This window comes from Chlorocebus sabaeus, chromosome 16 (genome assembly GCF_047675955.1).
Source record: "Chlorocebus sabaeus isolate Y175 chromosome 16, mChlSab1.0.hap1, whole genome shotgun sequence".
Taxonomy (NCBI): Eukaryota; Metazoa; Chordata; class Mammalia; order Primates; family Cercopithecidae; genus Chlorocebus; species Chlorocebus sabaeus.
The window spans coordinates 58726892-58739395 of NC_132919.1; the positions used below are offsets into that span (position 1 = coordinate 58726892).

General features: G+C 43.7%; 1 protein-coding gene across 13 annotated transcripts in view; it reads right to left on the reverse strand.

Annotated features, from left to right (window-relative positions):
- Positions 1 to 12504, reverse strand: part of BPTF (bromodomain PHD finger transcription factor) — a 148841-nt gene that overhangs the window by 16536 nt on the left and 119801 nt on the right. For 9 of the 13 annotated variants that reach the window (XM_037993316.2, XM_037993314.2, XM_037993313.2 and 6 more), the window contains 3 exons: positions 5962 to 6296; positions 2340 to 2513; positions 1441 to 1633 (listed from right to left, as the gene is read on the reverse strand). In XM_037993316.2, the coding sequence (XP_037849244.1) occupies positions 1441 to 1633; positions 2340 to 2513; positions 5962 to 6296 (702 nt within the window). The remainder of the gene's footprint in view (positions 1 to 1440; positions 1634 to 2339; positions 2514 to 5961; positions 6297 to 12504) is intronic. The other 4 variants (XM_037993320.2, XM_037993315.2, XM_037993319.2 and 1 more) reach the window with 1 other exon arrangement.

The window sequence follows — 12504 nt, forward strand, 5'->3', positions numbered from 1 at the left end:
GTGGCAGAGATGTGTCGTTAAATAACATTCAACCACATATTGAGACTATGATTCTCTTTTTAGTTACTTCAATTCTTGTGATTATGATAACAAGAGGAGAAAGTTTCAATCCAGTGCACTATATCCTTTTATTTCCCCCCATTTTTTTGAGATGGGGTCTCGCTCTGTCATCCAGGCTGGAGTGGAGTGGCATGACCATAGCTCACTGTAGCCTCCGGTGCTCAAGTGATCCTCTCACCTCAGCCTCCCGAGTAGCTGGGATTACAGGTGCGTGCCAACATGTCCAGCTAATTTTTTTTTAATGTTTTGTAGAGATGGGGTCTTACTTTGTTGCCTAGGTTGGTCTCTAACTCGTCAACTCAAGTGATCCTCCTGCCTTGGCCTCCCAAAGTGCTGGGATTATAGGTGTGAGTAGCCACACTGGCTTTCCATGTCTTCAATACATCTGTATCACTTGCTAATCCTGCAGACCATCCCCATCCTGTTTTTCTTTTTTTTTTTTTTTGAGACAGAGTCTCGCACTGTCACTGGGCTAGAGTGCCGTGGCTTGATCTTGGCTCACTGCAACCTCCACCTCCCGGGTTCAAGCAATTCTCCTGCCTCAGTCTCCCTAGTAGCCGGGATTACAGGCGTGCGCCACCGTACCCAGCTAATTTTTTGTATTTTTAGTAGAGATGGGGTTTCATCCTTTTGTCCAGTCTGGTCTTGAACATCTGACCTTGTGATCTGCCCACCTCAGCCTCCCACAGTGCTGGGATTAGGGAGTACGCCACCACGCCCAGCCCCCTTTCTGTTTTTCATAAGGAAAAGAATAACTATAATCTTTTTCTTTTTTTTTTTTTTTTGAGATGGAGTCTCACACTCTCACCCAGGCTGGAGTGCGGTGGCGCCATCTCCGCTCACTGCAAGCTCTACCTCCCAGGTTCACACTATTCTCCTGCCTCAGCTTCCTGAGTAGCTGGGACTACAGACGCCTGCCACCACGCCTGGCTAACATTTTGTATTTTCAGTAGAGATGGGGTTTCACCATGTTACCCAGGATGGTCTCAATCTCCTGACCTTGTGATCCACCCGCCTCGGCCTCCCAAAGTGCTGGGATTACAGGTGTGATCCACTGCGCCTGGCCAAGAATAACTATAATCTAATCATACTGCTTCTCAATCCATGGGGGTGAGAGGAAGTTTCTTTAAAAATAAAATGTATAAAGAAGTGAGTCATGTTAACATTCTTGTGAGTGTGAAATAAGCTGAGGTGGTGTGGGGATATGGTAAAGCTCATGACACTGGTACGTGAAGGACTGAGGTTTGTCAGGCACTTCACTAGACTAGCTGGGAGTCAGTAAATAATCACTTTAAGACTGGAAAGTTGAAATCCTAGAAATCTTTCCAAAATTATGCTGGCTGATTTCATTTTCAAATGCTGCACACAGAGGGGTCTCACCTGTAAGGAACGGAGCACCCTCTTCAACCCCTCATAATCCTTCTCTGTTAGTGGCGTGAGCACTGTCATGGCATCCTCTGTTGACTGGCACTGTGGACAGACATACTCATCAATGAGCTCTGCCTCACTTTGCAAGATGCCAACGCAGCGCCCATGGTACCAATTCTGACACCGATCACAGCCAATATAAAATCTGTAAGATCCGAAATGGAAATGTGAGTTCAAAACAGATGGGATGATGTTACTTATAATAAAGCATGCACCTGAAAATTTGCTAAACCCTGGGATACAAAATAGTTTTAGTATTATGGTTTTAATACTTTCGAGATTGGCATTCCAGTACATTAATTTAGTATTTTTTGATGTTAAGAACAAGCAGTAAAAAAATTTATAAGAACACTGTGTAATATTAGAGAACAAATTTAAAGATAAATATGGAACATTTAATTGATTTTAAAGCTGAAAACAAAGCCAAAAATCTTTCAACTAGTACTGTACCATATGGGAGTTCAAAATCCTATAAGCTAATAACAGAGTCTCAGAGCTTGTACCCATATTAGTGTTTTTCTAACCTACAATAAAGCACCATTTCAAACACTGATAAAGTCCAAACAAGTCAGGCTATTTTAATCTCATTAATTTCTATGTTACATATTGAAGAATCAAATCTACTATTAAACCACATTTTCCCCAATGTGTCTCAAACATTCACTATGAAGCAAGATAAAATTTGAAGGGTAGGTAAAAAGGGAAAAAGAAAAATGAAAAGGAATTTGTAATGTAAGTGTATAATAAATGTAGAAAAAAAAATCTGCTTTTTATTTTAAAATAAATAAGTAACCAGTCAGAGCAATTTGGCTTCCTAAATTATTAAATATGATGCTCTTATCAGAACTCACTGTGACTCATCATAAGGTGTTCTGCAGATACAGTACAATTCCTCACTGCTGCCCTCTTGTGCCCGTTTACAATCATTACAGATGTACACATCCATTTTCTTAGCCTCCTTTTCTGTGATGCCAACACATTCTCCATGATACCAGTTAGTACAAAGATCACAGCCAATATAGAACCTAAAAGTATTCACAATGAAAATGACAATGTAATTGTCATTTTGAGCTGCAATGGTACTTAAATCTGTCTTCCCTGCCTTGCTTCAGTTTTTTACAGGATAACTTCCTGCTTATGAGTCAGCTAAACATTCCTGAATCCAACCATTCTACCCCTGGCAAGCTCCAGTATCTGATGCTCTATCACGTGTGGACACATAAAGTCACTCACATCGGTTTCAACAAGTACACTGCTTAGTGAAATATGGGTCTTTAAAAACATACTGGAATTTGAAAAAAGAAACAACACATTGATGGTAATGTCTTCCTCTGAATGAATGTGTGTAAAACTGTAACAGGCACAAAAACCAAAGCCAAAGAATCAAAGACTTACATCTGTCAAACCTATTCCACAGAAGCCATTTCAATATCAGGGCTATTTCTTAGATAGGTTTGAAAATGTATCTCACAATTTAAATTTGAGAACAAAGCGAAGCGCAAACACCAAGTAGAAGTTACACTACAAGGAACATGCAGGTCAGCCAGGTGTAGAAGATAAATGGTCAAAATATGAGATGAAGAAGAAAACTAAGAAAGGTACATAGAGCAATTCAATCTCTACCAGGTTTTCTGAATAAACACTGGAATTTAATCGAATTAAAAATAACCTCTCATAATGGAATATGGCATGGGCCAGTTTTCCTGTTAATGTAATGTTTGTGACAATGTGGACAGTGGCCTGGCTAATTAACGAGCAGGGAACATGGAAGGAGCTGCTTCAGTTCAACACCGGGGACAAGGTGTGGAGAACGATGCAAGGATAGTTATCCGAAACCTGTGAGGGTCTACACTGCTTGGCAAGGCGGAGCTGTGTAAGTGTGTGATTGTGGAGTGCAGAGTGGCCTCTGTAATAAACGACCTAATGACAAAAGGAAAAGTAAATGTAACAAACGCTTATACAGTGTGTCTACAAGTGTTGATAGGCACTGTGTAGGAACACCATGTCAAAGTCATAGTGAGAATTACCATGAATCACAGGGAACCAGACTGGCCTTGCTGATACCATTGGCACTCTTAGTTCTACCAAGGCATTTCTTGAGTAATGCCTCACCTAGAGGAATGGAAGTCGTCCTCAAGCTTCAAACTGACCTGCTTCATGAATGTGAAGGAATAATATATGGTTATGTAGTTTATCCTGTTACCACTAACTTTTTTTTTTTTCTTTTGTCTCACTGTATAGCCCAGGCTGCAGAGCGGGTACAGGATCACGGCCCCCCTGCAGCCTGGTCCTCCCAGGCTTATGTGATCCTCCCACCTCAGCCTCCCGAGTAGCTGGGACTACAGGCATGCGCCACCAGGCCCGGCGTGTTTTTTTTTTTTTTTTTTTTTTTTTTGACGGAGCCTTCCTTGCTCTGTCTCCCAGGCTGGAGTGCAGTGGCATGATCTTGGCTCACTGCAACCTCAGTCTCTCAGGTTCAAGCGATTCTCCTGACTCGGCCTCCCGACTAGCTGGGATTACAGGTGTGACACCACATCTGGCTAATTTTTACATTTTTAGCAGAGACGGGGTTTCGTCATGTTGGCCAGGCTGGTCTCGAACTCCTGACCTCAGCTGATCCATCCACCTCAGCCTCCCAAAGTGCTGGGATTATAGGCGTGAGCCACCACACCTGGCCAATTTTTTTGTACAGACGGGGTCTCCCTATGTTGCCCAGACCGGTCTCAAATACCTGGGCTCAAGTGATCCTCCTGCCTCGGCCTCCCAAAGTGCTGAGATTACAGGCACGAGCCACAGTGCCCAGCACTTTTTTCTTTTGAACTATGACTCTCACATGATTTTCACTTCCACAGGTGGGGGTCCTCCTGAGATACTTTGTGTGTGATCTCCACAGAGTGATAGGCTGTGTTCTGGAAGGATGTTCAGGACTGGAATTTCAGTTTTCAGTCATTCTCACTGGATTCCCAAACCAGCCTAGTTTGGGACAAGAGATTACGAAACACTCCTTAGAAACACTAACTCATCTCAACTAAAATAGGGAGTGAATGAACCTGGTATACTAAAGTGTTAATAATGACAAAATGAAAAATATAAAATAACACAAAATAATGAGGCAATCTCGATGGAATGGGCACATGTATCTGTGTGCCTCATTTTATGCAATGTAGGTATTTCAAAGAAGTTGTGTGTGAAATAATTTCTGTGATCTGAATACTCTAAACAGGCCAAAGAAGTCTTGTTATTTAAAGAAGTTCTGTAAGCAAATCTTTTTAACTGAAAAAGTAAGGAAACTTCTGTTTCAGAAATCATTTAGTATATTGTGCTTAAAGTGAGGCACACTTGTATTAAACTAAGGAAAAAAAATCAGTGAATCAGGTTCTACTGTTTACATTATGTATAATTTCCAATGAGGTAAGATAATGAAAAGCGAAGATGCCTAAATTGATTTGTGTTTAATTCAGCACACAGCTCAATCTGCCAACAAAGAGTTTTCATTTGGCATTTGCAAACAGACGATCATTTAGACAGCGCCACCAAAGCAGCTTCCATGTTGCAACCTGAACATCATTAAAGGGACCACAATTTTATTTCAGGAATCAATTAGGTATCCACTTAAGGCAGGCATTGAGCATTCCTAATTCTAATTAATTGATTCTAAATGATCATTTTTTAAAGCACAATCAAACTTTTTGGTCCTGTAAAAAGTATGGTGGTTAACTGTGGCTTTAAAAAGCTGGACTACACTTTAATGTTCAAAGTATAAGTTAAATATTTTGTAAAATGATATTAATGACCAAAAAATGAAACTACATTTATGGTTTAGTGCCTCTATAATCTTGTTTGTATCACCAAATACAACTGTCAAAAACAGCTTCCAGCTGCCAAATTGTTGGACGTTATACTTGAGGAATGGAACACTTTTTGTATTTTTCTGGCTTTTGTCTCTGATAAGAAAGTGGAAACTCTGACAAAAATATGAGTTGCAGTATTTTAATACAAAAAACAACGGCCTAAAATAAAACAATTAAGAAACCAAACCACTCAAATCCAAAACCTCTGACCATTGATGTTCAAATGGTTTCCAGGATTTCATGTATTTACAGGGCTTTGAACAGATCCCAGAAAGGATGCTCTCCATTTTGGGCAACAGTAATACACGTCCTTCTCCAGACATCAATTACTCGTTGATTTGGAGTTAATTCAGAGGGAAGAGGAGAAAGCAAAGGAGCAACAGAAAGCTTGTTTTTGACAGAAAAGAATATAACAAAGGACAATCACAAACACGTGAAATAGCAAATTTTACTTTACTAGTGTCAATGGTAAGAATATCACATGCAAGACCATGGATGAAACATTACTCTTAAATTTAATATTTTCATTTATATCATTCCCAAAATATTCATTTTCTTCAAAACTCAATTTTATAGCTAAACTTTCAAGACAAAAAACTAGAGCTCAAAAAGATCTACTCACTTAGATTCATCATAAGGCGTTTTACAGATACAGTAAAGCTTTGTGTCCTTCTTAGTTTCCTTTGAGGTAGTAGAGATCATTTTCTTTTTCTTGGACTTTGAGCTTGAGTCTTTTTCCTCTTCCCGCTTCCTCTTCTGGGAAGCTGCAGGTAAGGTGGGCGTGGACAGGAGGCCTGTGTGTTGCACAGCAGGTGGAGGGGGAGGTGAAGGTGGAGGGGCTGGAGGGGCTGGAGGAGCTGCCGTCACTGGGGGGCAGGGTACAGCTACTGCTGTGGACTGAGCCACCTGCATCAGGTCTTTTTCTTTCTTAATTTTCAGGTCTCTCTTCAGCTCTTCCTGTTGTCAATTAAAGACAACACAAGACTATCATTAGAGTCATGTAAATGTGTGATCTGGCCAGAAGATGGTACATTACCCACTCTTGTCAAAGTAGCTCCACAGTTCAGTCTAATGTGAGAGAATTTTAGTTAGTTGCAAACAAGAGTTTTCTTGTATCTTAAACCCAACTCAGACAATTAGAAGCAGAAAATGAAGACTATGTAAGAACAACTAGAAAGATGCTAGTTATCTTCAAAGGAGAGTTGACTGAAAGATGAGCCAAGTGGCTAGGAAGAGCGTCCCTCCTGGCTTGCCCCTGTCCCATCTGGGCTCTTTCTGTGGTTGCTCAGAAGGTGACTGCAAGCATCCTCACCCGCTGGCTGCTTTCTTCTAGTTGCTCTTGCTCTCTGTCCTTACAGTGAGAGTGGACATGAACTGGCCTTGAGACTCAAATGTGGTCTGACCAGCATAAAGCAGAAAAGAGGCAGATTTGCCTTATTATGATGCTCCTATGTCTAGAATTTCAGACTGCAGGGAGAGTTGGGCAACATAACACACTATTTTCTTTTTTTAAAAGATACTTTCTTTTCATGTGTATACTTTTAGAGACAGAGTTTCGCTCTCATCAATGGCGCAATCTCCGCTCACTGCAACTTATGCCTCCTGGGTTCAAGTGATTCTCCTGCCTCAGCCTCCCGAGCAGCTGGGATTACAGGTGTGTGCCACCACAACCAGCTAATTTTTTTGTATTTTTAGTAGAAACAGGGTTTCGCCATGCTGGCCAGGCTGGTCTCAAACTCCTGACCTCAGGTGATCCACCTGCCTCGACCTCCCTAAGTGCTGGAATTACAGGTGTGAGCCACTGCACCCAGTCTTTTTTTTTTTTTTTTCCTGAGACAGAGTTTTGCTGTAGGCTGGAGTGCAGTGGCACCAATCACTCCAACCTCTGCCTCCCAGATTCAAGCGATTCTCCTGCCTCAGCCTCCCAACTAGCTAGGATTACAGGCACCCGCCACCACACCCAGCTAATATTTTTTATTTTTAGTAGAGACAGAGTTTCACTATGTTGGCCAGGCTGGTATCGAACTCCTGACCTCAGGCAATCTACCCTCCTTGAACTCCCAGTCCTGGGATTACAGGCATGAGCCACACTGTCTGGCCCCCCTTCATATATATATATGTACGTATATTTTTAGTTTTAATGAGCAGTGAGGACAACCAGAGGTCACTTTCGTCACCATCTTCGTTTTGGCCGGCTTCTTTACTGTATTCTGTTTTTTCTTTTTGAGACTGGGTCTCACTCTGTCACCTGGGTTAGAGTGTAGTGGCACAATCTTGGCTCACTGTGCCCTTCACCTCCCAAGCTCAAGTGATCCTCCCACCTCTGCCTCCCAAGTACCTAGGACCACAGGCACGTGCCACCAAACTCAGCTAATTTTTGTACTTTCGGTAGAGAAGGGGTTTCATCATGTTGGCCAGGCTGGTCTCGAACTCTTGACCTCAAGTGACCCACCTCTGCCTTCCAAAGTGCTGGGATTATAGGCGTGAGCCTCTGTGTCTGGTCAACATACTATTTTCTCGATATGCATTTTGCCATACTTTTAAAGCACACTTCTTCTGCTATCTAGTAGTACAACTTACTCTTGGAAATGATCAAAGCAAACTTTATTACCCTATGAACAAACCCATTGTGATTGGCATCCACAAACACACTTGGCGTAAAGAAATCATAGCTATGACCAAGAGTATTTCTTATTTGGAGACAGTGTCTCACTTTGTCACCCTGCCTGGACCGCAGTGACACAAACATGGCTTGCTGTAGCCTTGACCTGCCAGGCTCAAGTGATCCTCCCACCTCAACCCCTTCAAGTAGCTACAGGTGCTCACCACTATGCCCAGCTAATTTTTTTGAGGAGATAGAGTCTTGCTGTGTTGTCCAGGTAACTCCTGAGCGCAAGTGATCTGCCTGCCTTACCTCCCAAAGTGCTGGGATGACAGGTATGAGCCACTTGCACCTGGTCATAAAAATATTTCTTAAAATCTGACTTAAAATTTTTTTTTTTTTTAATTCTTTTGAGATGGAGTCTCGCTCTGTCGCCCAGGCTGGAGTGCAGTGGTGTGATCTCAGCTCACTGCAAGCTCCACCTCCTGGGTTCACGCCATTCTCCTGCCTCAGCCTCCCGAGTAGCTGGGACTACAGGTGCCCGCCACCATGCCCAGCTAATTTTTTGTATTTTTTTTAGTAGAGACGGGGTTTCACTATGTTAGCCAGGATGGTCTCGATCTCCTGACCTCGTGATCCACCCGCCTCGGCCTCCCAAAGTGCTGGGATTACAGGCATTAGCCACTGCACCCGGCCGAAGCTTTTAAACATATCACAAATATTTTACCAAATAAACGAAGAGCCCTGGTTTAATGAATCTGTTTCTCTCTCTATAGACTATCTTTTTTTTTTTTTTTTTTTTTTGAGATGGAGTCTTGCTCTGTCGCCCAGGCTGTGGTGCAGTGGCCGGATCTCAGCTCACTGCAAGCTCCGCCTCCCGGGTTTACGCCATTCTCCTACCTCAGCCTCCCGAGTAGCTGGGACTACAGGCGCCCACCAACCCGCCCGGCTAGTTTTTTTGCATTTTTTAGTAGAGACGGGGTTTCACTGTGTTAGCCAGGATGGTCTCGATCTCCTGACCTTGTGATACGCCCGTCTCAGCCTCCCAAAGTGCTGGGATTACAGGCTTGAGCCACCGCACCCGGCCTAGACTATCTTATAAAGTCAAAAGAGTAGCAGTGTGACAAATTATTCAACAGCCCTTCTCTATTTATAGAGAGAGACTGAACTTCTTCCTAGGTTGGAAACAAAATCTTGAGTTTCATTTCCTAGTTCATATGTTTATAACATTATGGTATGGATTTTGGGAAAACTAAGATAGTATAGTGGGCACACACTTTGATCCTCCCTCTCCCTTCAAGAACATACAAGTGAGAGTAAAATACAAAAAAGAGAAATTGAGAAGACATAGCCATGCTTAAATAAGTTACAAAAATCGCAATGGAATAGAGACACAAAACTGTGAGCAAGACTAAAACTGTAGGCCCGCTAGGCTCCAGAGTCAGAACTAGGAAGTGGTGACCGAACACTAACAGTAAGAGGTTCTCGGGGGGTAAGGGAGACTAACATGCTGTGCGTGAGGCAGTGATAAGAGCTGGCTCCCTGTTGGAAGTTAAGGGTTGACTGGGCTACACTGGGCTTCACAAGAGAAAACAAAAACAAAACTCCTCTCAGTCAAAATAAGCTTACAAAACTTAAATGTTTGAAAATGAAAATATGTAATATGAAAAAAAGACAACCAGGGCCGAGTACAGTGGCTTATGCCTATAATCCCAGCACTTTGGGAGGTCAAGGCAGGAAGATCACTGGCTTGAGCCCAAGAGTTTGAGACCAGCCTGGGCAACATGGCAAAACCTTGTCTCTAAAAGCAACAACAATAACAAAAACAATAACACCCCAAAATTAGCCAGACATGGTGGCATGGCACACACCTGTAGTCCCAGCTACCTGGTAGGCTGAGGCGGAAGGACTGAATGATCTGGGTAGGTGGAGGCTGCGGTGGGCCGTGACTGCACTGCTGCACTCCAGCCTGGGCAACAGAACAAGGCCCTGCTTCTCAAAAGAAAAAAGAGCAGTAAAATCAATAGTCTAATCTGAATTCACTCCAAACAAAATTATAGAGCCGGACACGGTGGCTAACACCTGTAATCCCAACACTTTGGGAGGCTGAGGTGGGTGGATCACCTGAGGTCAGGAGTTCAAGACTAGCCTGGCCAACATGGTGAAACCCCCTCTCTACTAATAACACACACAAAAATTAGCTGGGTGTGGTGGCACATGCCTGTAATTCCAGCTACTTGGGAGGCTGAGGCAGAATTGCTTGAACCTGGGAGGAGGGGGTTGCAGTAAGCCAAGATTGTGCCATTGCACTCCAGCCTGGGCAATAAGAGTGAAATTCCATCTAAAAAAAAAATAAAAGAAATTATAGAACAATTTGATGGGCCGGGCATGGTGGCTCACACCTATAATCCCATCACTTTGGGAGGCTGAGATGGGCAGATCACCTGAGGTCAGGGGTTCGAAACCAGGCTGGCCAACATGGCGAAACCCCATCTCTAAAAATTAAAAAAAAAAAAAAAAAAAAAAATTAGCCAAGTGTGGTGGTGGGCACCTGTAATCCCAGCTACCTGGGAAGCTGAGGCAGGAGAATTGCTGGAACCCGGGAGGAGGAGGGTGCAGGAGCCGAGATCGTGCCACTGCACTCCAGCCTGGGTGACAGAGCAAGACTCCATTTCAAAAATAAATAAATAAATAAATAAAAGAGAACAATTTGACAAAAACAGGAGGCTCAGGCCAATTCTCCTGCCTCATACACACACACACACACACACACACACACACATATTTTTTTAGACAGAGCCTCTCACTCTTGTTGCCCAGGCTGGAGTGCAGTGGTGTGATCTTGGCTCACTGCGACCTCCACCTCCCGGATTCAAGTGATTCTCCTGCCTCAGCCTCCTCAGTAGCTGGGATTACAGGCGCCTGCCACCATGCCCAGCTAATGTTTGTACTTTTAGTAGAGACAGGGTTTCGTCATGTTGGCCAGGCTGGTCCCGAACTCCTGACCTCAGCTGATTCGCCCACCTCAGCCTCCCAAAGTGCTGGGATTACAGGCGTGAGCCACCGCGCCTGGCCTTAGACATCATTTTTATTTGTTGGCTTTGAAGGGCAACTGACCAATTTATACATAAAGGATATAAACTACAACTATTTTCCCACTTCATGTAGAATGTGGAAAGGAAATAGTGTGTGGGCACACCTTAAATGGTGCTAAACTTCTTCCTACAGTGTGTAAACTGGCTTGTCCAAAAGGCCAAAGTGCTTCTGTTGAGAAACACTGATGACCAATCTCGTCTTTGTGGTCCTATGATACTGTGAAATACATATTTAACCTTCCTCCCTGTTTCCTGGCATACAATTCCTAAAACCCTCAGAATCTGCAAAATAAGATTTTTTTAATGCTAATGATTGAATGACAGCTGGAGGCTCCTAGAGAGCCTCAGGATTGGGGCTGATTGTCAGGGCTTTCAGTGCCACCTCCCAACCTCTGAGAAAGAGAGAGAGAGGCTGAAGGTCAAGCTGACCACCAATGGTCAATGATGTAATCATTAATGACTATATAATGAAGCTTCCATAAAAACCCAAATTGAGGCTGGGCACAGTGGCTCATGCCTGTAATCCCAGCACTCTGGGAGACTGAGGTGGGTGGATTACTTGAGGTCAGGAGTTCGAGACCAGCCTGACCAACATGGTGAAACACTGTCTCTACTAAAATACAAAAAATTAGCCAGGCGTGGTGGCACACATCTGTAATCTCAGCAACTTGGGAGGCTGAGGAAGGAGAATCACTTGAACCTGGGAGGCAGGTTCAATGTTTATCTTGTAACTGACTATGTTACTAAATTTTTTTTTTTTGGCTGGGCGCGGTGGCTCAAGCCTGTAATCCCAGCACTTTGGGAGGCCGAGACGGGCGGATCACAAGGTCATGAGATCGAGACCATCCTGGCTAACATGGTAAAACCCCATCTCTACTAAAAAATACAAAAAAACTAGCTGGGCGAGGTGGCAGGCGCCTGTAGTCCCAGCTACTCAGGAGGCTGAGGCAGGAGAATGGCGTAAACCCGGAAGGCGGAGGTTGCAGTGAGCTAAGACTAGCTCTCAAAAAGGAAAAAAAAAAAAAATTTTTTTTTTTTTTTTGAGACGGAGTCTCGCTCTGTCACCCAGGCTGGAGTGCAGTGGCGTGATCTTAGTTCACTGCAACCTCTGCCTCTCAGGTTCAAGCAATTCTCCTGCCGCAGCCTCCTGAGTAGCTGGGACTACAGGCATCCGCTACCATGCCCGGCTTACTTTTTTGAACTTTTTTGTTTTTTTTTTTTGAGACAAGAGTTTCGCTCTTGTTGCCCACGTTATAATGCAACGGTGCGATCTCAGCTCACCGCAACCTCCGCCTCCTGGGATTCTCCTGCCTCAGCCTCCTGAGTAGCTGGGATTACAGGCCACGCCCGGCTAATTTTTTGTATTTTTAGTAGAGACAGGGTTTCTCTATATTGGTCAGGCTGGTCTCAAACTCCTGACCGCAGGTGAACCGCCTACCTCAGCCTCCCAAAGTGCTGGGATTACAGG